Source organism: Phoca vitulina, unplaced genomic scaffold (assembly GCF_004348235.1).
Source record: "Phoca vitulina isolate PV1807 unplaced genomic scaffold, GSC_HSeal_1.0 scaffold8, whole genome shotgun sequence".
In the NCBI taxonomy this organism is placed as follows: domain Eukaryota; kingdom Metazoa; phylum Chordata; class Mammalia; order Carnivora; family Phocidae; genus Phoca; species Phoca vitulina.
In genome coordinates, this window is record NW_022589711.1 from 6575909 (window position 1) to 6602393 (window position 26485).

Below are 26485 nucleotides of genomic sequence, written 5' to 3' on the forward strand. Positions count from 1 at the left end.
AATATCAAAGACAAAGAGCACCGCTGTAGTACATCCACTACCAAATAGCAAGACTTGCTCTAAGGCTATCGTAATTAAGGAAGTGTAAATGTTGGCACAAAGACCAATGGAATGTGATAGAGATTCCAGAAGCATATCCCCACCAAAATGGTGCCTTGATAAGATGTGGTGTGGATGCCACTGTATATCAACAGAGAATTGATGGTCTTCCCAATATGTAGTGCTGGATCAATTGGATATAGCAATGAAAGACAAACAGAAAAACCCCTCCTTGACTCCTACCTTATACCCAGCACAGAAATTAACTTGAGATAGATCACAAACAGTAGATATGAAAGCTAAATCAATCAAACTTCTAGAATAAAACATGGAGAATATCTTCTTGACTTTGAAGTAGGTAAAGATTTCTTAACCAAGACACAAAAGTTACTAACCAAAAATGATAATAATAAATAAAATAAATTTAATTATTTAATTAATAAATAACTAAGAACTTCTATTTTTTAAGTGATAGCATTAAGAGGATAAAAAGTCAAGCCACAGGCTGGTAAAAGATCTATATATATTTGTCAAAGTTCTCATTAACAGAGCATAAAGAATGCTTACAAATAAATAAGAAAAAAGGTAACAAGAATGGGTTAAAGATTTGAACAGATATGTCAGTGTCAAAATGGCTAACAAACATGAACAGTAGCTCATTATTGTTAAAACCGCAACTGAAACACATATACCAGCACAGCTAAAATTAAGAAAACTAACAATGCCAAGTTTTGATGGTGATATAAAATGACTGAAATTCTTCACTGGTGATAGGAGTGTAAATGGGTGCAATCGCTTTAGAAAATTATTTGCTAGTATCTACCAAAGCTAACCATATACCTAACCTATGACCCAATTTTCCACTCTTAGTTATGTATCAAAGAGGAATGAATGCAGATAACCACCAAAAGACCTCTATATGGATGCTCAGAGGAGCTTCATTCATAACAATTGAAATGAAAAAAAAAAAAAAAAAAACCAACACCCATTGCCCATCAATAATACATGGGTAAATTATGGAATACTTACATAATGGAATACCACACCGTAATGAAGAACAAATTACAGCATGGATGAATGTCCCAGACATAATGTTGAATAAAAATTCAGATCTACATTAAAATTTTTAAAAAGTGGAACTAATATATGGTGATAGAAGTTAGAATAGTACTTACCTTGGGAGGGGGTGAAGAGGGTACTCGCTTGGCAGGGGTGGATATAAGGTAGCCTTCTGAACACTGGGGGCTTGATCTGATCTGGGCAGTTGTTGCATGAGTATACATATATGTAAAAATTTATTGAGCTGTATTATATACTTATGGCTTACCATATGAATGCTGTATCTCAATTTTTCAAAATTGGCAATGATGTTATATCCTGAACCAAATAATTCACCAGTAGGAAATCTTGGAGAACATTTTGCCTTATTTCTTTTGGGCTAATAAATGCTTCAAATATTTGCTGTTGTCATCCCACCACCATAGCTCCCAATCCTTGTCTCATCATGGCACACATAGATAATGCTGATATTTTTATGGCAGACTGACACTGTTCATAGCCAGAGGAGACAGGTCCAGAATCACTAGACCCTCTAGGGCCTGTGTGGTGGCCTGGAGGCATATCAGTATTTTGGTTTGGCCAATTCTGTGAAAATCTAGGCTGTTTTAGCATTATCAAACAACACATTGGCATAAAGGCAGATACAGTCAGATTGTTCTCAATAACAATACATAAAGGCTACATAAGCAAAATGAGAAGTTCAACAAGCCGACACTTAGCCTGGTAATGGGTATTGAGGAGGGCACGTTCTGCATGGAGCACTGGGTGTTATGCACAAACAATGAATCATGGAACACTATATCTAAAACTAATGATGTAATGTATGGGGATTAACATAACAATAAAAAAATTAAAAAAAAAAAAAACAAGCCGACACTGATGGCCCTCTCATGGCATATATTTTTCTTGATCCTAAATTTGTACTATGCCTAAAGCAAAGAGATATTACATTAAACAGCCACGTGCACTTCCTCGTGTCATCATATTTATAAAGGAAAAGTATTTCAGTTTGGGTTGGACAAATGCAGTCTTCCAGAGTCATCAGTACCAGGTAGCTAATATGCAGTGCTCTCTGAGGCTAGTGATCAGGGCTTCTCTTGAAATCTGTTGGGCAGAAGATAATAGTTGTATTTGCTTTTGCCTATCTGTATCTTTTCTATTAAATTAAAACTTTAAAAACTACTAATTTAAAAAAAATGACAATGTTATTTGTAGTCATAGATCATTCTTTAAATTGAATACATTTTTTTCATTTAGTTTACTTTTGTTGATATTTTTAAACTCTAATGTATTCCAGTTTGCTTACAGTTTTAAAGCCGTCTTTCATTCATTGCAGTTTCTACAGAAATTTGAAAAAAAGATGAAGAATCTTAAGATTATCCAACTCTAGGCCATATGCTTTACGGATGAAATTGAGGCACAGATATATCATGTATATACTCTTCCTCCGCTGGAATACCCTTTATTAAATGTTTCTCTTCTCCACATCTGCAAATCACTCCTTTCTAAAACAAATCTTTTGAACTTCCTAAAAGCTTATTCCTTGTCAAATTCTACTTTGATTGTAAGAAACATTAAAAACCAATACCAAATAAAGGTTGAAGTCTCAGCATTGCAAAATTAACACACTTCTGTAAACCTTTATCTAATAAACATGGCTTTCCCTAGCTTTCCTTGAAAATCAGTCCCTGAAAAGGCAAGATACTTATTGTCCTCTTCTCTCTCTCTCTCTCTCTCTCACTCTCTCCCCCCTTTCTTTCATTGACACTGGATGCTTAAAAATGGGGAAACAATGTTATCTCAGTTGACTAGCTAATAGATATGATAGATAAATAGATAATTTCTATGAATCACTTCCAAAATTGTAGGTATTTGCATGTTCCACTATTCTAATTGTGCCTCTTTAAAATGTATTACTTTATGTTTGTGCTTTGTTTATGAAATTTCAGAAATAGATGAGATAATAAATGATTATTTATTAAGCTAAGACACTTCTTTGCAATGAAAGGACTGTATGATTTATAATTATTTCAGTTTCATTTAAGGAAGTGTCCCCTGGAGATATGGTAGGGTCTCAGAATTGTCTGTAGGATAATTTCATGCAGTAGTCCACAAGATATGAATATAAATATTAGATTTACCTCTGCAGCCTGAAGGATTTTTCCTCTCCCCACCCCCACTCTAATTTAACCATTTTCCCTGTTCTGAAATATCTATCATGAGTATCATGAGCTAGAGAGACTTTAGAATCCTCCAGATCCAGAGCTTCCCAGCTGGCGTGTGGTGACATGCTGAGATGCCAGGAAGGGCTATGGATGTGTTGAGATATCATCTCCTTGGAACTTGAAGTGACTGGTGGAGCCTTGAAGAAACTTCCATTTGCTTTTTTGTGTGTGCTGTTATGTGAAAAATGTTTAGAAAAACGTATTCTATCTCTTTTCTTTTGTAGATGAAGAATTGAAAGCCCTTTGAGTTTTGAAGGCTTTGTTAGAGGATTCCTTAGTTCTAAGCCTAGGTGCAGAATCCAAATCTTGTGGCTTTTGCTCTGATGCACGTTGGCCACGACACACTTCCTTCCTTCTTTTTGAGTGAGACAGTAAAATTTAGTGGCTGCTCTTGGTAAGCACTTTTATTGGAAGGAGCAACCAAACTAATTCATAACAGTTTGCTGAATTCTTCCTGGAATTCACTTTATATACATGGGTATCAACTCACATAAGACTTTAGGACAGATTCTATTATCACTTTTTTATAGAAGTGGAAATTGGCATTCAGAGAAGTTAAGTGACTTGTGAATGATTTCATAGTAAGTTACTGAATTCAAATGCAGATCTGTCTGGCTCCAAAGCTTATGCTCTTTGCACACTATCTTGATAAATACCTGTTGGAATGAAAAGTAATTGTCATCTCTATAACATACAGAAATTCTGCCTGCAGAAGAGATAGATAAAAGATAGTTAATTTTCAGTATATGAGAAGAGAAGGAGAGGGGAGGAGGAAATAGGGGCATACACTGTGCCTACCAGGACCTAATCTCCTCTTTGAATTGGTGATGGCTTTTGGGGAGTGGGTGTCCTGGTATGATTCCTTGGAGACCTTTTGCAAAAAGAATCTTAGGATATTTTATTGTTTTTATTGCTTCTACCAGGCACATGAATCAGGAAATATTCAAGTTGGGGCACCTGGGTGGCTCAGTCGTTAAGCGTCTGCCTTCGGCTCAGGTCATGATCCCAGGGTCCTGGGATCAAGCCCCGCATCAGGCTCCCTGCTCAGCGGGAAGCCTGCTTCTCCCTCTCCCACTCCCCCTGCTTGTGTTCCCTCTCTCGCTGTGTCTCTCTCTGTCAAATAAATAAATAAAATCTTTAAAAAAAAAAAAAAGGAAATATTCAAGTTGAAGAAAAGTATAGAGAGACAAATTTTTACAAAGATTGAAAAAGTTAGATACTACAGTATTATCTTTAGATTCTGCCAGTGGTAACAAGTTAGTGGCAAGGAAGAGAGAAAAACAGACAGACAGAAAGAAAGGAAGAGAAAGAGAAGTTCTAGACTAAAGAGACTTAAGAGACATGATACCCAAAAGTGACATGTGGTCCTTTTTTATTTGGATCTTGATTCAAATGGAGCAAATGAAAGCAAAGATCCTTTTTTTTTTTTTTTCCTTAAGATTATTGGGGGATTTAATTATGGAAAATGCTTTGGCTATCTTGGCACCTAGCGGACCACTTAGTGGCTTAAAACAATTTATTTTCTCACAATTTTGCAGTCAGGTCAGGTCTTTTGGGGATGCCTCTCTGCCCCATTGCCATAACTAGGGTGACTCATCTGGGACTTGAGGACTTATTTCCAGGATGGCCTCACTCACAGGGCTAGCACCTCGGTGCTGGTCGTCAACTTGCAGAGCAGTGGGAGCTGTTGCTAGAACCCTTTATGTTCCTTCATGGAGGTCTCTTCATGTGCTGCTTGGGCTTCCTCACGATCGGACAGCTGGGGTCCAAGAAGGAGGAAATGGAAGCTGGCAGTCCTCCTAAAAGCTAAGCTTAGATCTAGCACAGTGATATCTCTTCCATATTCCATTTATCAGTGTAGTCACAGCTTCAGCCCACGTTGAAGGAATTGGAGAAATAGACTCCATCTCTCTGTGGGGGGGGAATGACACGGGGAGGTACTTGAAGTTATCAAGGAGTAATTTTAAAGTGTAACAATGGCACTCTGATTATCTAAGAAAATGTCAAAAAAATTTTAGAGATACAAAGTGAAGCATGTAGGAGTGAAATGACATGATGTCTGGGGTTTCAAGTACTTGCGCAGGAAGGAAAAATGATAAGGATAAAATGGGATAGATTTAGCAACTGTTGTAATATCTTGATAATTTTTGAATATAGTTGATGGGAATATGAAGGGATTAGTGAACTCCACTTTTGAGTATGTATGAAAAGCTCATCATCAATTTTTTAAAATATTCGGTCTTGAAATAATATTATAGTCCCTAAAAGAGACTCAAAGTTCTAGTCTCATCCGGTTTCGATTTTGATTAAATTTTAATATCACATCTTCTCAGGATACACTATAAATAATACTCCCCCAAAGTACTAACTTGGGGAAAGCATGCAGAATGGAGAAACTTACAGGGGTACTATGGTGGCTATTGGGAGGAATAATAGAAGGCAGCCAAACACGGAAGACTGCTTTACAATGGTGCCGATGAGGTACTTTTTTCATTTGAAAGCAACTGTGTGAGGACTTCATGCTCTGAGGTTCTGCATCCATCTTCAGAACATGAAGGGAAGGCAGGGGAACCGTAGAAAGTTACTATTACTGACCTCACTGACCCTTTGCATCAATACCAGCTGTTGTCAATGCACAGACCAATCCTTATATGAGAAGAGTAACTCTTCTTAAGGAAGCATCCTCAGATATGTAATCTGTTACTTGGAATTCAAAGCATTCCTAACTCACAACACTCTTAAAAGCAGAAGGTGCCAATGTAATTCTCCAGGCTTTCCTAATTAAAGAACAAGGGACAACTATAGATGCCTTTTCTGAGGGTATTAGAAATAAATGTTATTTAAAGGAAAAATAAGTCCAGGACCAGCTGAAGAAGCATATTTGCAAGATGAAAATTGAACTTTCCAGCAATTCCATCTCTGGATATGGACTCAAAAGAACTGAAAGAAGAGACACTGGAAATTTGTACAGCCTTGTTTATCGCAGCATTATTTACAAAAGCCAAAAGGTAGAAGCAGCCCAAGTGTCCATCAACAGATGAACGGATAAGCAAAATGTGGTATATACATGCAATGAATATTAAAAGTCTTAAAAAAGGGGCGCCTGGGTGGCTCAGTTGGTTAAGCGACTGCCTTCGGCTCAGGTCATGATCCTGGAGTCCCTGGATCGAGTCCCACATCGGGCTCCCTGCTCAGCAGGGAGTCTGCTTCTCCCTCTGACCTTCCCCCCTCTCATGTGCTCTCTCTCTCTCTCAAATAAATAAATAAAATCTTTAAAAAAAAAAAAGTCTTAAAAAAGAAGGAAATTCTGACATATACTACAACATGGGTGAGCCTCAAAGACATCATGCTGAGAGAAATAAGCCAGTCACCAAAGGACAAATACTGTATGATTTTACTTACATGAGGTACTTAGTGGAAGAGAGAAATTCATAGAGACAGAAAGTAGAATGGTGGATGCCAGGGGCTGGTGAGGAGGGAGGAATGGGGAGTTAGTGTTTAATATGTTCAGAGTTTCACTTTTCCCAAGACGAAAGAGTTCTGGAGACGGATGGTGGTGATGGTTAATGACAATGTGAATGTACTTAATGCCACAAAACTGTGCATTTTTAAATGGTTACAATGGTAAATTTTGTTATGTCTATTTTACCACCATAAAAAGTACTTATTTCAGTATCTTGTCATAGAAAAGATCCAACTTTTTTTTTTTAATTAATGGAAGGTAATAGAGTGATGGAGATAGAGAGGCACACATGGGACACGGCCTTGACCTACCACCTTTGAAGGGAAGGTGCTACTTTTATATTGAAGGGTGGTCTTTTTGTTCAGGGTTTGCTTCATCTTTTCAATTTAGTTAGCTAGGTCTATGATTGTTTTCACTGCAGTTTTCCTTCAGATTTTAGTAATATTATTGCAACCTTCGAAATCTGTTTACACAGAACATGGTACGTCTCCTTCTCTCATTTTATTATTCAGGCTTCCTCATTAGTTTAGAAAATTGTTTGTTCCATAAAGACCTATCTTATTTGATTCTGGTCTCTGAATCCCCTGGATTATGGCAGGGATTTTACTCTGTGATAATCTCCCATGAGAACTGCCCAAACAGCTGTGAAGCCAAGAGAGAGCTACAAGGGGTGATCACATTCTCTCAGGCACAGCAACAAGGGACCGAAGCCTACCAAAATGAATCTTTTCTGCTTTTCACTGGTGAGTTTCTTTACATGCATCATTGATATCCACATTTTTATTTTATTGTATCAATTAAAAGGAATGGAATTAGGGATACCCTAAACTTCCTATGTGGTGATTAATTAATACATTTAGGGTCTCATAAAAAAAATCCACATCAGAAAGAAGAAAAGGATGTTTTTATTAAAGCACTTAAGCCAACTCATTCAGAGGCAAGTAATTTAACAAAAAAATATATATATATACATTTATCTAAAACAATTACTAGTTATTTAACATTTTGATGCTGAATTTTTTTTTGATGCTGAATTTCTAAGAAATATAAACGGTATTTTTGAGGAACTATTTTATTTATTATAAATATGAGAAAAATTTTTGCAAAATATGCTGCATTTAGGTTACTTGCCTTGCTCTGAGATATCCTAGAGATCTAAATTTCTTCTTTATTGTTTGAATAATGAATTCCGTTTAATGTTGGCTTTGTTAAACTACCATGGAGGCAGCTTTCTGAGTCACACAGTACTGTAAATGCGAGGTACAATAGATTATTCCAGTCCTGCAGATGTGCTCATTCAAGGGTATAAGCACTTCTCAAATTCTTTTTTACATTATTACTTTTTTTTTTTTTTTTTTAGTTTAGCCTGAAGTGGATCAGTGAAAGTTAGCAGGTAGTCATAGATCTGGAAATACTTTATAACTCTAACCTGCAGTTGTGACCATCTGCCAATGCTAAAAATGAATTTCAAAAATAATTTTATTCATTTCTATCTGTGTTTACAGCAGTACATTATGCCTATTCATTGGTTTTTCAAGATATGGATGGGAGATCCCTGTCATTTGTGGAAATAAAATGGTTTACTTTGTTGTTTGTTTTCTTTCCAAATTGCAAATAAGATTAACGTAAGTGCTAGAGATGGTGCTGACATAGGTTGTAATACCTAAACAGGAGGCATTTTAAGCCAAGATAAGGGATTTAATCTTGGAGCATCTTGAAAAATAAAATGCAATTGTGAGTTGTGGCAGGCTGAATCATCGAGTTCTGATTGCCTATATAGTCCCAATTTACAAAATAATTGCCGGTGCTCAACTTTGCTTTGTGCCAGATAAATCTGACTAGAGAAATCCCATTTCAGCTGATTTAAGTGGTATTGTGCATTCTTTTCTAGTCGATCTAAAAGAGCTATATGTGATTTATGTGAATATACTTCCCATGGAAATAAGCAGTGTAGCAGCAGAGAGGACTGCGTTCCGAAATCACTCGGAATGGCTCTATAATCAGTATGCTAATGTTACTGTAACATAGCATGGCTCAGCATAGTGTGGCATACGTTTTTAATCCTGCTATTGAAGACATCTAACCATCTAATGAGCATCACTGTCTTTCTCTGCAATAGAGGGAAAGGAGCATGTACTCCAAAAGGATTGCTTCAACGCCATGCCTCATGGACTCAGTCTGACTGCAACTCTTTTCCGTGTTTTAAAGTTGTCCTTAAACATTTTCTCGTTCAGAAACATGTTTGATTAGACGGAACCATCATGAACACTGAAATATTTTGTTCAAGCATTCCAAAGTTTGTCAAAGTTAATTGCTTTCATAATAAAATGTCCACAAGGTACTTGGAAAAAAATCAAAACTATTTTAGGTGCTTTTTATTTCTTCCTGTGGGGTAAAAAAATAAAATTGTTTAGCGTATGGGCTCTCAACCAGGGTGTTGTGACACCCTACTGTGCTGTTATGAGCTGTGACAAAGGGGCGGGGTTACAGCTTTTGCCAGGAATTTGTGCATAATTCAAAACATATTTTGTCTGTGCCTGTAGGAATGTGAACATATGGGACAGGCATTTAAAATAAAGAGAATAAAAATCACTGATTTAGTGGAAAGAATGATTTCAGAATTAAAAAGTAGAGGTGTAATTTCTATATTGATCTTTAAATCTGTAGGAAGGAGGTGGTTTTAAATATTAAGCATCAAGTAAAGATTACCACTAAAGAAAGCCAGAGAAAGAGTTAAGCATTCTCTTATTTAAGTGTAGGGGGAAATTGTAAATCTTTTAGTAAATGGGATTTTTAAGAGAAATAATAAAGCAAACTTAATGAACTACCCATTCTGAACCAAGGATCCTATAAATAATCCATTAAAGGTGATCGCTGTTATTTTGGATCTATAAACTCGAAATGGGATCCATCTTTCAAAAGGGAGGCAGGGATATCCTTTTATGTATGCCACTCTGACTCCAGAATTTTTCTTACAGTTTTAACATTGTGATAAGGCTTTTAGAAGACTTGCTCATTAGAAGCAGGATGATTTTCTTATTGAGCTCATCGTATAGTTACTGAGTTTAACATGATTTTGTAACCCAGTAAAGTTACAAATCAATTATCCCTGCACCATTTCTTCAGTGATTTGTAATAATGCTGCCTCTATTTTATTTGGACTCTATTCTGTCCCTTTGGTTTATCTCTACCCCTTTCCTTATACCTGTTCTTTTATTAGGGTAATTCTAATGCTAAGGGAGACATCTTATTCAACAGAATACCCTCTCCTTGTCCTTCTTCAAAATTTGGACTTCTTAAGTCTTTGCGCTTCTAGGTAAATTTCAAATAATATGAAAATCTTTGATGGGATTTTGGTTAAAATGGACTTAATCTCACATCATCTTTAGGGGAAATTGACTTAATTATGGAGTTGAGTCCTCCCATCCACAAACATGTGTAGCTTTTCATTTATTCAAGTTTTCTTTTATGGACTCTTAAGATATTGTATAATTTGCTCTATAAAATTCATGCACATCTTTTACTAAATTTATTGCTAGGGATCTAAGAATTTTGGTTGCTGTTGTGATTATTTGTTCCTAATTTGTTTCTGCTGATTTATAGATGCATTATTGACTTCCTGATATTGATATTGCAAGTAAATAATTTTGCTGAATTAAAAAAATTCTGGTAGTCTATGTTTTTTTCTTAGATTTCCCATACAGATAATCTGTAAGTTTTCCTCTTCTTTGGTAATTATATCATTCTCAGCTTTTCTCTATCTTCTTGTCATATTGACAAGTAAGAATGCCATAACAGCAGACACCTAAACCTGTTTCTCACATTCAGGTAGTTACTCCTAATTGAGTCTTCCCGAGGCTTTTGATAAATAATCCTACTGAGGTTAAGGAAGTCCTGTCTTTTCCCAACTTGCTAAGATTTTATCGCAGGTGAATAATAAATTTTTCAAATACCTTTATTATTTCAATAAATTTCAATAAATTTTCTGTTTAATATTTTAAAAAAGACATCTAAATGTTGAAACATCCTTATATTCCCATATTAAATACTGATTGACCATGGTGTATTTTTTTTTTTAAAGATTTTATTTATTTATTTGACAGAGAGAGACACAGCGAGAGAGGGAACACAAGTAGGGGGAGTGGGAGAGCGAGAAGCAGGCTTCCCGCGGAGCAGGGAGCCCGATGTGGGGCTCGATCCCAGGACTCCGGGATCATGACCTGAGCCGAAGGCAGACGCTTAATGACTGAGCCACCCATGTGCCCCAGACCATGGTGTATTTTTATGCAGACTACTAAATTTAATTAAATTTAAATGTGTACATCTCATTTAGAATTTCTTAAAACTATTTATAAGTAAAATTGGTCTGTAGCTTTTCTTGAACTGACAAGGAAATTCTGTCATTTTATTTTTCTAGAATTCCTATTAATCTTATGTTGTAACATCTTAATATACCTTCCACACTTCTACGTGAATGTTCTGTGTGTTTTCGCATTATCCTTATATGCTCGTGATCTTAGGGTCGTGAAATGGAGCCCGGCATCTGGCTTCACGCTCAGTGGGGAGTCTGCTTGAGATTCTCTCCCTCTCTCTCTCCTTCTGCCCCTCCCTCTGCTTGTGTGCTCTCTCTCTCTAAAATAAATAAATAAATCTTAAAAAGGAAGACTTTTCCAGGAAATATCATTTTATTTTTTGCCTCATAAATCTCTTTTATTGCAGGAAGGCTCCATGGACAGCTTATATGAGCCAGTCCCAGAGCAACAAACTAACCGAGAAAGCACCTCTGTCAGGACTGGTTCTCTTATCTCACCTTTTGGAGAGAGTGGAAAAGCACACGACAGTCTCTTCATGGTGAGTGAAGCTTCGAGTTTTGTGGATTGCTCCTCTATTATATATTTAGGATCACTTGCTTCATGATACCGGTTAATACAGCAAAAACCACTGAAAGTTCTTCATTTACTTTTGGTTTCTGAGTTTCTCTTCATTGTTATCTCTTTCATGATTTTAGCTTATTAATATAAACTGCCATTTATAGAGTATGTATTACATAAGTTAACTCAGTTAATCCTCAAAGCAACCTTAGGACGAAGAAATATATCTTTTTCGAGATTAGGAAACTGCAGCAGAGAAAGCAAAATAACTTGCTAAAGGCTATATACCATGAAGTGTTAAAGCTGGCAATTAAAGATATATGGGTCTGCCTCAGTAGTTCATCACTAGGATACTGGTAATCAGGTCTTTGGGATGGATGGAGGGAACCCCAGATTTGTAGCATTTGCCGATTGCCTTGGTGTAAATGCTTCTACCGTGGTCATTTTCGAGCTACCAGTGGTTTAATAATAGGCTTACAATACCTGAATATTTATTTGTTCATTATCTCCAGTGCCAACAGCAGCATACCAGTGGTGGCTTTAAAATCTGTGCTCACCACTTTACTAAGCTGCTCTTTATATTTATGGACACACACCGTGAACTTACAAAGCATGAGTATTACTAGAATGCAAATGCAGATAGTTTTTTTGAATTATGTTTATAATTACTAGAGGCAGAGAGTTCTCGGTGCTCTGCAAAATTGGCCCTGTCCCTGTTTAACAGTCCTGGCTGTTCTCATAGTTGATTGTGCTGTATTTAAATTAATCCCATACTAACGAACTTATTTTGCTTCTCTTGTGGCTTCGTACAATACAAAACATCCCATGTCTGCTACAAATAAAGAACTTCCCTATACTTATAGGGAACGATCATACTTTTCCCCAATAACAACACAAAGATTAATATCCGATTCCTTTTTTATAAGTAGGTGATGTCATATATGACATTATTTGTGTTGATCCTCACAGTAACTTTAGAGAGGTTCAGAAATGTTGAGAAAGGGGGTGCCTGGGTGGCTCAGTCGGTTAAGCGTCTGCCTTTGGCTCAGGTCATGATCCCAGGGTCCTGGGATTGAGCCCTGCATCGGGCTCCCTGCTCAGCGGGGAGCCTGCTTCTCCCTCTCACTCTCCCTCTGTGTCCTCTCTCTCTCAAATAAATAAATAAAATCTTAAAAAAAAGAAATGTGGAGAAAGGTTACATAACTTTCCCAATTAAAAAAAGGATGACCCAGGATTCAAATCCAGAAAAGTACCTTCAAGTTTTATACCTACCTTCATACCTACCCGTTTTATTCCTTGGGGACATTCTTTGAAAACCTTTTTTGTGTAGCTTACAGATGTAAGCAATGTCACATTAGTTAGCAACCAAGTTCAATAATAAGTCTCAGTCAGTAAAAATAATCCAAAAAAATTTAGTGTAGTGGAAACTCTTCCCTCAATCATACCCTTTTCAATATCCATGAAGATGTTGATGTTGACAGATATGCAGAAGAGGAAGCAGCAATACATTTTACATATTAATGTGAGAGAGTGAGACTTACATGGAGACTCTCAATTGACATTGCAAAATGTTTGTAAGCATTTTTACTCTATAATTAAAAAGAAAAATTGAATAGGCTGAAGAGCCTGAAGATATTTCCTTAAATGTGTTAGTTTAATAAATATGCATGAAAAATAAACAAGTTCGTGGCCAAGCAGTCTACTAGAATTTTTATCAAACTTCCTTACATTGCAAAGTAGATGAGAATAATGAAAACATGATTTAAATTGCTACAACTCTCTCTCCATGTATATATACAACACACACACATATATGTATACAGTCATGCATATCATGTATATAGATATATATCTCCATATTTAATTTTAAAATTTATGCATACATACAAGCATAAATGTGTATGTGCGTGTGTGTATACACTTTTGAAAGGCAACCAGTTCAACCATTGATTCTATTTTTTTTTTTTTTTTTAAGATTTTATTTATTTGACACAGAGAGAGACAGCCAGAGAGAGAACACAAGCAGGGGGAGCGGGAGAGGGAGAAGCAGGCTTTCCGCAGAGCAGGGAGCCCGACGCGGGGCTCGATCCCAAGACCCTGGGATCATGACCTGAGCCAAAGGCAGACGCTTAACGACTGAGCCACCCAGGCGCCCCTGATTCTACTATTAATTGTAAAATTGTACCAGTCCTTTCAAATTACCACTGACATTTTATTCCTAATAAAAATGATTCCATAGCTTGGATAAAATGAAATCAGTCTTTTGAAAAAATGACATTTAGTGATTTAGAACTTTCTCTCTGAGCCTCTGAAGAATGGATCATTTTTTTTCCCTAGTATTCTCACTTCCTTTTTTTCCCCCCTAAATCAAGGGGAAAAAAGTTTTGGACTAGTCTTGACAGTATCAGAAAAAAGTATTCTTTTCGATTCATGTTCTAGAAATATTATAAAAACACCCCTAAAGTTCATGGAGTTATATCTCAAGCTCCCAGTCCTCAACCCAAATGTATCTGTAATCTTCCCAGAGAGGAGAGGTGCTCTCAGACTCTTTAGAAGCAACCAGACAGCATATCTAGTTGTTAACAGTGGAAATTAATAGCCCATACTAAAAATAATATCATTTGTCATATGAATTGAAAAGAAAAATCTGGGGTACCTGGGTGGCTCAGTCAGTTAAGTGTCTGACTCTTGGTTTCAGCTCAGGTCGTGATCTCAGGGTTGTGGTATCAAGCCCCTCACTGGGCTCCATACTCAGCATGGAGCCTGCTTAAGGTTCTCTCCCTCTCCCTCTCCTTCCCCCCTACTCTCTCTCCCTCTCTAAAAAACAAAAAAGAAAGAAAAGAAAAGAAAAATCAAAATGAGAGAGGAATCCTAGGCTTCCTGGCTTCCCTTAAACATGTTTTATTTATTCATATTTATTAGGAGTTTTGTGAGGTAGAAAACACTGTTCTAAACAAGGTACGGAGTTATATAGATGCATACCGTTATATAGATCTTATATATAAAATAATCCAGACTCCCAGAGGAGATGATCCAGTGTAGATCAACTTCACATTTAAGGGTTGAATAGGTATTAAAGGGAAAGAAGTTTATTTGAGGATTTTTAAAATTAAAAAAAAATCAGTTGAAGTATAGTTTACATATACTATTAGTTGCAGGTGCACAACATAGTGATTTGACAATTATCTACATTATGATATGCTCACCATGATAAGTATAGTGACCATCTATCACCACACAAAGTTATTACAATATTATTGATTATATTCCCTATGTTCTACTTTTCATCCCTGCAACTTATTTTATAACTGGAAGTGTATACCTCTTAATCCTCTTCACCTATTTTGTCTATCCCCTGCCCGCTTCCCCTCTGGTAACCACTAGTTTGTTCTTTATATTTATGAGTCTCTCTTTCTGTTATTGTTATTCATGTGTTTGTTTTGTTTTCTAGATTCCACATATAAGTAATGGTGTTTGTCTTTCTGTCTGACATATTTCACTTAGCATAATACCTTCTAGGTGTCTCATTGTTGTCACAAATGGCAAGATTTTGTTCTTTTTATGGCTGAGTAATATTCCATTGTGTATATATATAACACATCTTCTTTATCCATTTACCTGTTGATGGTCACTTAGGTTATTTCCTTATCTTGTCTATTACAAACAATGCTACAATAAACATAGGTATGCATGTATCCTTTTGAATTAGTGTTTTCATGTTCTTTGGGTAAATACCCAGAAGGGGAATTACTAGATCGCATGGTATTTCTATTTTCAATTTTTTGGGGAACCTACATACTGTTTTCCACAGTGGCCATACCAATTTACATTCCCACTAACAGTGCAGGAAGGATCCCTTTTCTCCACATCCTCGCCAACAATTGTTATTTCTTGTCCTCTTGAGACCACCTATTCTGACTGGTGTGAGATGATATCTTATTATGGTTTTGACTTGAATTTCACTGATGATGAGTGATGTTAAGCATCTTTTCATGTGTCTATTGGCCATCTGCATGTCTTCTTTGGAAAAACGTCTATTCAGTATTTTGGGATTTTAAATGAGGAACATCTGAAATATCCAGCTTCCATTTTAATTGCAGTTCCATGAGGGGCTGGTAATGGAGAGCTGGTCCAAAGATAAATCATTTTAAAATACAAGACTTCAGGGGCGCATGGGTGGCTCAGTCATTAAGCGTCTGCCTTCAGCTCAGGTCATGATCCCAAGGGTCCGGGGATCGAGCCCCACATTGGGCTCTGTGCTCAGCGGAAAGCCTACTTCTCCCTCTCCCACTCCCCCTGCTTGTGTTCCCTCTCTCGCTGTGTCTCTCTCTGTCAAATAAATAAATAAATAAATCTTTAAAAAAAAAAAAAAGTTTGTACCTCTGCCAATTGGGGGTTAACTGGATCGGTCCTGAATTATCCAGTTTGCCGTCTGTATTGACTGAAGTAAGCAAATAATTGTCAATTTTCGCTTATATTTTGTAACCCATAAATTAAATTGGTAAGAAATTTGAGCCTTTTCAAAATGAGCTTTAAATTGGGGTGTGGAGTAGGGGCAATGTCCCTATTATTTATATGTTGCACAAATATTCACTCAATAAATATTTGTAAGCTAAATGAATGGATCAGTGAAGTTCCATTAATCAAGCTAAAGGAAGTCTTAATAATGAAATATGTATTGAACAGACATTTCTCCATCAAGAAGACATACGAATGGCCAACAGACACATGAAAAAATGCTCCACATCACTTGGCATCAGGGAAATACAAATCAAAACCACAATGAGATACCACCTTACACCAGTCAGAATGGCTAAAATTAACAAGACAGGAAACAACAAATGTTGGCGAGGATGAGGAGAAAGGGGAACCTTCTTACACCATTGGTGGGAATGCAAGCTGGTACAGCCACTCTGGAAAACAGTATGGAGGTTCCTCAAGAAGTTAAAAATAGAGCTACCCTATGACCCAGCAATTGCACTACTAGGTATTTATGCCAAAGATACAAATGTAGTGATCCGAAGGGGCACCTGCACCCCAGTATTCATAGCAGCAATGTCCACAATAACCAAACTGTGGAAAGAGCTGAGATGTCCATCAACAGATGAATGGCTAAAGAAGATGTGGTTCACATCTACAATGGAATATTACGCAGCCATCAGAAAGGATGAATCTTTACCATTTACATTGGCATGGATGGAACTGGAGGGGATTATGCTAAGTGAAATAAGTCAATCAGAGAAAGACAATTATCATATGGCTTCTCTCATATGTAGAATATAAGAAACCGCACAGAAGATCATAAGGGAAGGGAAGGAAAACTGAAGGGGAAGTCATCAGAGTGGGAGAAAAACCATGAGAGACTCCTAACTATAGGAAACAAACTGAGGATTGCTGGAGGGGAGGTGAGTGGGGGCTGGGGTAACTGGGTGATGGGCATTAAGGAGGGCACATGATGGGGCGCCTGGGTGGCTCAGTCGTTAAGCGCCTGCCTTCGGCTCAGGTCATGATTCCAGGCTCCTGGGATCGAGCCCCGCATCAGGCTCCCTGCTCCGCGGGAAGCCTGCTTCTCCCTCTCCCACTCCCCCTGCTTGTGTTCTCTCTCTTGCTGTGTCTCTCACTGTCAAATAAATAAAATCTTTTAAAAAAAAAAAAAAAAAAAAAGGAGGGCACATGATGTGATGAGCCCTGGGTGTTATAGGCAACTGATAAATTATTGAACACTACATCTGAAACTAATGATGTACTATGTTGGCTAATTTAAATAAAAAAAATTTTTTTAAATAATGAAGTATGTATGATGCAGTGTCGAAAAGCATGAGCTTTAGAGTTGGGCAAATAAGAGTTCTCATCCTTACCAGCTATTTGACCTGGGAAAGTTGCTCAAATTCTCTAGACCTCGGTGTCCTTCTCTATAGAATGAGAACAATCCCCTGTATAGGTTCAGCTGAGTTCTGTTGCTGGAAGACAATCTCCTCTTGATCCTCCTCCTCTCCACATGCAGGAAGGATTTAGCACAGAAGTTAAAGAACCTGAGAAAGGCTGCAAACTGCAGCCAGAGGGGGCCTGGATTTTATGGCCCATGAGCTAAGAGCCACTTTTGCATTTTAAAAGATTTGCTTAAAAACAAAAGCAAGGGCGCCTGGGTGGCTCAGTCGTTAAGCAGCTGCCATTGGCTCAGGTCATGATCCCAGAGTCCTGGGATCGAGTCCCACATGGGGCTCCCTGCTCAGCGGGAAGCCTGCTTCTCCTTCTCCCACTCCCCCTGCTTGTGTTCCTGCTCTCGCTGTCTCTGTCTCTGTGAAATAAATAAATAAAATCTTAAAAAAAAAAAAGTAAAAGTAAAGAAGACTGTCAGAAATTGCCTCTGACCCCCAGAGCCTAATATATTTCTATCTGGCTTTTCAGAGGAAAAGTTTACTGACCCCTAGAGCTGTGCAGTTACAAACACAAGGGGCAACTGAGTGCTTGAAAAGGGGCTGGTCCAAATGTGAATGGCAGGAGGGGTAAAATATATGCCATAGTTTACAGACTTCGTATGAGAAAAGTATAAAACAGCTTATTAACAATTTTTATGTTAATTGTTGAAATGAGACTATTTCAGATACATTAGGATAAATGGAATTTCACTCGGGCGCCTGGGTGGCTCAGTTGGTTAAGCGACTGCCTTCGGCTCAGGTCATGATCCTGGAGTCCCGGGATCGAGTCCCACATCAGGCTCCCTGCTCAGCAGGGAGTCTGCTTCTCCCTCTGACCCTCCTCCCTCTCATGCTCTCTGTCTCTCATTCTCTCTCTCGCAAATAAATAAAAAAAATCTTAAAAAAAAAAAAAAAAAAAAATGGAATTTCACTCATCTCTTAACATAGCTACTGGATGGTGGCCTCCACGTCACATCCCACCTTTCAAATGTCACATGGATGCTTATATTCTGCCAGACTTAAATTATATCTGTTCTCCAGGCTTTAGGAAACTTGTAGAATGTGGTTTTTAGCCTTTTGGCCTCTGGTGGATGAAGGCACACCAGAAGGAAGGTGAGGAGATGTTAAGTGTTATTCTACTATGTCCACCATCCTTCCTTCTGAGACTTTTCATACTTATTATAATTGGCATTACCATCCTCAAAAAAACAAAACAAAAAAAGAAAATCAGTGCCCTTTCACCTCTGGAACTCCTTTGCAGTGGCCAGGGAGGATGGCTAGCTTTCTGAAGGTGGCTCTCCTTTGTCTCTGTAGAAAATAATTTACATCATCCCTACTCCAGGCTTACAGTATTATCCTAACATTTAAAATGAGTTACAACTCTTCTGTAATATTTGGGTCTTATAAAGTGATGATAAATTAAGACTTCTGATTTTTTCCAGTTAAGATGGAGAGGAATGATTAAAAAAAAAAAAAAAAAAGACTAATACTATTACAGTAAAAACTAAACCACGGGGGCACCTGGGTGGCTCAGTCAGTTAAGCGTCCGACTCTTGATTTTGGCTCAGGTCATGATCTCAGGGTCCTGAGATCGAGCCCCATGGTGGAGTCAGCTTGAGATTCTCTCACTCCCTCTCCCTCTGCCCCTCTCCCTGCTCATGTGCTCTCTCACTCCTTCTCTCTCTCTCTCTCAAATAAATAAAAAATCTTAAAAAACAAAACAAAACACCTGAATCACAAAGAAAAGAGCTGCTATAAAAAGACTTTGCTACGACTTTTGGCAGTTGTTCTCAAGAGCAGCTGGGCTTCAGGATCACTTGAAGACACATACATCTAGACCCTCCTCTGGGCCTACCATATCAATAAGAAAGGATTAGAGTAGCCCCGTCCAGTAGAAATATAATGCAATCCACAGATATAATTGTAAATTTTCTAGTAGTCACAATGAAAAACTTTAAAAAGAAATGATGTAATTAATAAAAAATGTTAATGAAACATTTTACGTTCTTGTTCTTAAACTAAGACTTTTGCCTGTATTTTATACATCTTAAGTCAGATGCTAAAGTGTCGATGGTTAAAGTGAAATCATAAAGGTTGTGTATTTTGTACCCAGCTTCAGTTTCTAAATTAAAATTAATTTAAGCTAAATTAAGATTTAGTTCCTCAGTCACACCAGCCATCTATCAATTGCTCAATAGTAATGGCTTCTGTATTGGGCAGGGCAGGATGAGAGGCTTGAAAACTGCTGGTGGTTTTGAGGCATCAAAGTAACCAGATAATATCATACTCCACTTCACTTAAGGAAGTATAGATATTAACGTATAAAAATACTTGATGATAAACATTTAATTATATACTTGCAGAAGGAGATGAGATAATAGGGAACAGGTGTGTTATCCAATGAGGAAACAGATTAGTGACTTGTATGGAGAGACAGATGGAGTCAAGACTGGAGTTCTGGCTTCCCAAATACTGATCTTGTCCTTTGGCCCCTCTGCCAGAAGTGTGCGTGAGAGAGAGAGAGAGAGAGAGGTATGAATGTGTGTATACGCAAGAGTTAGAGAAGGCAAGAGACAGGTAAGTGGCAGAGTGCTTTTGGGAGATAAGAAGTGAAGAGGAGCAGAAGACAGGAGGATAAAGAATCCGATCTTGTAATATATATGCTAAATATAATCTGATGATATAGAGAACATAGCAGAAAGAACTTGAGATGGGCAATGCAGTTAATAGACTCGAGTTTATTCTTGCTCCCCAGGCGGCTGAGAAATGTGTGTCCTTGACAATGTTATTGAACTTCTCTGACCCTAAATTTCCTAAGCAATAGAATGTGGCTAAAAATGTCTGCCTCTTGGTTTGTAGTGAGGATCAAATGTTATAACACACGTTAAGCACCTGGCATAATGCATGTTAATGTTCATTTTCCTTCCTTCTGCAACCTACCACACCAGGGCAGAGTGATCCTTTAATTTAATATCCTTGATTAAATGACTTTAAGTCAAACTCTCACTTGAGCTCGGATGTCGTTTTAAAATAACTGCTCAAAAATAATTTGTAATCACCACTCCTTACCTAAAAGCATTGATTTTTACTGGGCTGGACAAGAAGAAGCAACAGGATTTATTGTTGATATGCATTAGAACACCCAAGATTTTAATCTCCACAAATTGCCTCAAATCATGAACACTCAGGTTGAGTGCAATGTTTGACAATTCAACCCTAGATTTCCCATCATGTGTAGACAGCAGTGAACAAGAAAATCTATCACAGGGGTTCTTGTTTGCCTAATTCCTATTTCAGGGTGTTTTTTTGGTTTTGGTTTGGGGGAGTTCATTTTAACTTAAATATTATTAAAATGCAAGTTTAATTTTTTATATACTTAGTCATCAACATTCTGTACTGATAAAAAGCACTGTGGAAATCAATTAAATTGTTCCCAGCCACCAGATGTTAATGAGAAAGTAATATAGCAGATTCAAAGATAGCTTTAAAGACAAACAATACAATACATGTCTAACAGTTGGTTAGAGCTCAGCACTAATGAGGCCAAGGTCAGGGGTTTAATCCCCATATGGCCAGTTATTTTTGCTGTGCTCCATGGCCACTGGCAGCGTCCATGACCCCAGCCTGCTGTCTTGGCTGTGTGTGCCATTGATCATTAAGGGATCTGGGTTGGAGGATGAGGAGGCACCAGCACAAAACCATTACCCACTTATGGGAGGAGCAACTCAAGGGAAGAACAACCTTGCTGACCAATAGTTCCATCTGCCCACGAAGAGTTTCCTGCACTATAATCGGTCTTCAGGCCACCAGTGCAATTCTCAGCCTTCAACTTGGGATAATTCAGGGGTCAGTGGTAAGAGCATTGTGAGAGAAAACAGTTCTTGCCTCGGCTCTGTTCCTAAAGAGTGTTGAATAAGTCCTTGTACTATCTGGATCTGTGTCCACTCTATAAGGTAATAGATTTAAACTAGATGATCTCTAAGGCCCCTTGCTGCTCTAAAATGTTTCCTTAAATACATTTTAAATTATTTTGGAAGTGAAGGGGCACCTGGGTGTCTCAGTCAGTTACGCGTCTGCCTTTGGCTCAGGTCATGATCCCAGGGTCCTGGAATCGAGTCCTGCATCAGGCTCCCACTGAGCAGGGTGCCTGCTTCTCTCTCTCATGAATAAATAAATAAAATCTTTAAAAAAATTAAGAAATTAATTATTTTGGAAGGGGAGTGTTGTCTAACATAAAACACTATTATTTTCCTTTTGGAGCTGTAGAAGGCAGACTTCTAAGATGTCCTCTAATGAACGTGGCTATATTAGTCAATGTTCTCCAGAGAAACAGAAAGGTAACAGGAAGTCACTTCCATAATTAGGTTACAAAAGACCCTGACTTCTGTCTTGCTAGTGGACTGGCTCCATTACCTTCTTGGCTTGAACATCATGATGAAGCAAGATCCCATCTACAGAGGCCCATATTGGAAAGGGACCTAGAGCTGCAGTCAGCCTACAGCCAACAAGGCCTTTATTTCAATAGCCCTCAAAAACTTGGATGCTGCCAACAATCATTAAGTGAGCTTAGAAGAGGATCCTTTCCCCAGCTAAGCTTTGGATGAGACCTCAGACCCTTAGACCAACAACTTGACTGCAACCCTGTGAAAGACCATGAAATAGAGGACCCATCTAAGTCATGGCCATATTCTTGACCCACAGAAACTGTGCGAGATAATAAATGCTTATTGTTTTAGGCCATTACATTTTGGAGTAATTTATTACACAGCAATATTTATTTATTTCTTTGTTTGTTTGTTTGTTTGAAGGAGAGAGTGAGCATAAGTTGGGGGGAAGGGCAGAGGGGAGGGAGAAGCAGGCTCCCTGCTTAGCGGGGAGCCCAATGTGGGGCTGACATTCCAGAACCCTGAGATCATGATCTGAGCCGAAGGCAAACACTTAACTGACTGAGCCACCCAGGCACCCTCACAGCAATATTTAACTAATACAGGAACTAAAATTAATTTGACAAGTTATTGATCAGAGTTATTTGCAGATAATCAAATCCATGGATTTAGCTAATTTAATCAGAAAGGAATATAATACAAGTTAAAGAGAACTCAGAACTATTGGGAGGTTGATACCTAACTGAGCTTGCAGGAATTACTCTGAGAAGCACACTACAGAATTTGCCACCCAAGAGAGCTGCTGCTTCTGTCATAATCAGGAAGTGGCCAAATCAAGAAGACACTATCACTGTGGCAGGCTCCAGAGCCATATTGTCTCTGCTGAGACTTGTTACATTAAAAATGAATGCCCATAGCTTGTATTTTGCCCCATGTTAGTCAGTTTTGTATCAGTGCCTTAGGTTGGTGGATGTGGTGGACAGGACCTAAACCCCCACATCTTATTCTCATAACAAGAGAAGTTTCTTTCTTTCTTTCCTTCTTTCTCTCTTTTTCTTTTTTTCTGCCCTCCCATCCTTCCTTCCTTCCTTCCATCCTTCCTTCCTTCCTTCCTTCCTCTGTCCTTCTTTTTCTCTCTTCCTCCTCTTCTTCCTCTTCTACATATTGATTTTAGGTTTAGTGAATGACAGATGTCAACTACAGTAAGAAATACATATGCCCAAAATATCTAGAGAGAAATAGCTATGTAATTAAATGCTGTATTGTAAGCATCAAGCCTGACTTCTATAAGAATTCTCAGAAGGAATTTCAAAAGAAAAAATAATATAGTTGTCAGCAGCACAAAATTGGGGGATCAAATAAGCCTTAAAAAAAAAATCCCAGCTTTGAAATTTACTTGATATGTGATCTTGAACAGGTTCCTTAGACTCTTCAAGCCCCATTTCTTCTATAGAATGAAGAAACTGTTACTCTTATTCATCATTTGAGAATAAAAAGTAGCAGTATAATTAACATTATTAGCACAGTGGTTGGCACAAAAATAAATGATCACTAATAGGTGTTATCGCTATAAACATACCTGTGGTTTGTGGTTTAACGGTGCCAGTTCCACAGAGATGAGAGTTCAGATTTAAAGGAAGATCTAGAGTTAAAAGTGGTGAAAGGAGGTGGTTAAGACATTATCATCGCACACTATTCTAGCATCTTTCACAAAAGAGCTTAAAAAGCACTTAAAGCCAAGTGTCTTATAAATGGATAAATGGACACATTGAAAGGTGACATGTCATTTTAGAATAGGTGAGTAATGGAGAAGTCAAGGTAGGTGACTCTCAGGTTGGTATTCTAACCACTCAACTGCATTTCTTACTCGCCTCCAAACTATTAAAATTGGGAGTTTTTTGTTCTGTCTCCATATTAGCATCAGCATTGACAGAGCTATTAATAACATAGACACTAAAGAAAGAAAATGAGATTAACAATGGCATTCCATCAGCTAGGTCTTCATCAAGCTATGAACAAGAGGAGTCAGTGTCAAAACAGTGCATGTAATCCTTTTCTTGATTTCTGGATTGTAAAATGACTCCTAACAAGCTGACATATAAAACATAGATTACCTTCATTAAAAAGAAGGCACTGTTCTTTCATTTTTATTTTTTTACCCAATATATCTATGATCACATACAGTGATTCTTCGGCCACCAATTCCTGTGTGAACACTTTCTGGTGGTTTTAATTAGTCTCCTCTCATAAATAGAGACTTATGTTAAAATAAAATAAGATCAGTAGATTAAGGTTAATTATGCCTTATTCTCTTTTTTATTTCCTAAGCTTATGATACAATTACTAATTGAATCTAATGAAAGCCATGGTTATCTCTTTAATCATGTTTTAAAGAAAAAGCTGTAAAGCAAAAAAGCCCATTCTCACTTGAATTTTCTCTTAAAAGCTTTTGTCATCCGTACTGATTCTGGATTGAAATATTGTAGATTAGGAACCCTGGCTTGTTTCTACTGGAGGAGATTGTAAAGTTCTCGTTCATCAACCTTATTCTGTGGATGCAGAGACTGAAGCTCTGCGAGAATTTTTGGATCTTGCCCAGTTGAGGAGCAGACCTGGGGAAGCAAGCCAGGTTCTGGAGTGCCAGGTCAGTGTTTTCTCATTGTAAGGCTGGAATTTCATATTTTTACCCATCGCATTTCCTACCGGACTTCTCGCAAGTTCATTTGGCTTGCTCTCTGCTCTCGTTCCGTTTGTGGCTATGAGGAGTAAATAAGATAATGATCTACATGGCAGCGACTTAATAAGCATTATTCCCCTTCCCAAAACCTTGTGTAAATATAATTTCATAAATCATGACACATTTGAAGATACTTCAGAAAAGCTCTCTTTTTTAAGAAATCTGGAATGGAATCTTTTTGTAAAGGAAGAATCTTTTATAATGCAAATAACCATCCCCTAGGAAACTTGTTTTGTCATCTTGGATATTTATAGCGCTGTGAGAGGAGTTTGTTAGTTCAGGATTGATAGAAAGCTCACTTAGCACACCAGTAGACAAATGGCAAAATTTTATGTGATTTACCAGCTCTGTCCCTGATGGATTAGATACAGTACCTGTGCATTCTCCGGGCACTACAAGCTCTGTGATCTGCCCTGACATGACAGGCCATGTGGGGATGCCATACACCACCTGCTTCTCTTGAGGAAATCAGAATTCATTAGCTATATAGGGTTGTTACTCTTTGACAGGAGCCGGACGGGCTGGCAAGAAAGTCTACTTTTCCCATCAGGATGAGCTGACATTGCTGCTTCTTCTTCATTGCATTCTCATGGGGGGATGAAATCTGTTTTCCCTGAGGACCGTAACATTATTATAGTAATATACTGGGGGACCTCCAATGTACAGACTGTCATCTAAATTCAGTGGTTCCTGAAATGCCCACTTTTAATTAAATGTGCTGTCATAAATTACTGGGCATTCTTTGATGATGACGGCAGCATCCACAAAATGATTAGTGCCTTTAAAACACATCAGTGTGCTGTCTATGCACTTGTCTTCAAATAATACTAAATTATTCATATTAGTGCTTTGATAAGGGTGTACTTTCTGAGTTCTTTGTTTAGTAGTGGGAAATAACATTATATTTCCTCGGCTTTTTTATAGCCACTCTCCCTCTGGCCAATAGTGCTCATTTGTGAGATCTCTGATCTAAATGACAGGTAGATTCTGCAGCTGGGCAGTCAAGGATAGAAGTAGTATTGTGTCCTGGCTAAGACATCAGGCAGAAAATACCAGTCTTACCACATACTAATTATGTGACCTTAGGCAAGAATCTCGACTGCTCTGTGCCTCAGTTTACTCATCTGTAAATTGGGGAGTAGGACTCCTTCCCATGGGTGATGGTTTGTAATTCAGTCACACCAACCTCCTCTTTGTTTTGACAACAGAGCTGATAGCTCATGTGTATGCCTCTGTGTGTGTGTGTGTGTGTGTGTGTGTACACACTCTCTCTTGTGGCTTTAGGTGCATTGCAAAACTATTTTATTAACTTTGGAGCATTATAATCATCTTTGCCAGATGTCTCTAAGAACTTTTTTAAAAAGGAACTTCCAGGGCGCCTGGGTGGCTCAGTTGGTTAAGCGACTGCCTTCGGCTCAGGTCATGATCCTGGAGTCCCTGGATCGAGTCCCACATCGGGCTCCCTGCTCGGCAGGGAGTCTGCTTCTCCCTCTGACCCTCCCCCCTCTCATTGCTGTCTCTCTCATTCTCTCTCTCTCAAATAAATAAATAAAAATCTTAAAAAAAAAAAGGAACTTCCATTAATTTCCATGTCTTTTTTGAACATCTGTGGGAACTTTACTGAAGCATAGGAACCTAAGAAATGTCCGGAAACAGGCTCATTCAGTTTGGATGTGGCATTCTTGGAATTGCTGTATTTTAATATTAGTAAAACCATTTCAGTTATGTAAGTGAATCATCCTCATTCTCTCAAGAGAATGAGTCGGACAATAGAAATTGGGTTAACTT

The 26485-nt window shown here is 38.0% G+C and overlaps 1 protein-coding gene across 1 annotated transcript in view; it reads left to right on the forward strand.

Moving 5' to 3' along the window:
- The first annotated feature begins 7485 nt into the window (after positions 1–7485).
- The window catches only part of LOC116633627 (putative uncharacterized protein ENSP00000383407), a 35661-nt gene continuing 16661 nt past the window's right edge, over positions 7486–26485 (forward strand). Inside the window, exons 1-2 of the mRNA XM_032406222.1 lie at positions 7486–7529; positions 11506–11637. Coding sequence (XP_032262113.1) covers positions 7506–7529; positions 11506–11637 — 156 coding nt within the window. The 5' untranslated portion in view covers positions 7486–7505. The remainder of the gene's footprint in view (positions 7530–11505; positions 11638–26485) is intronic.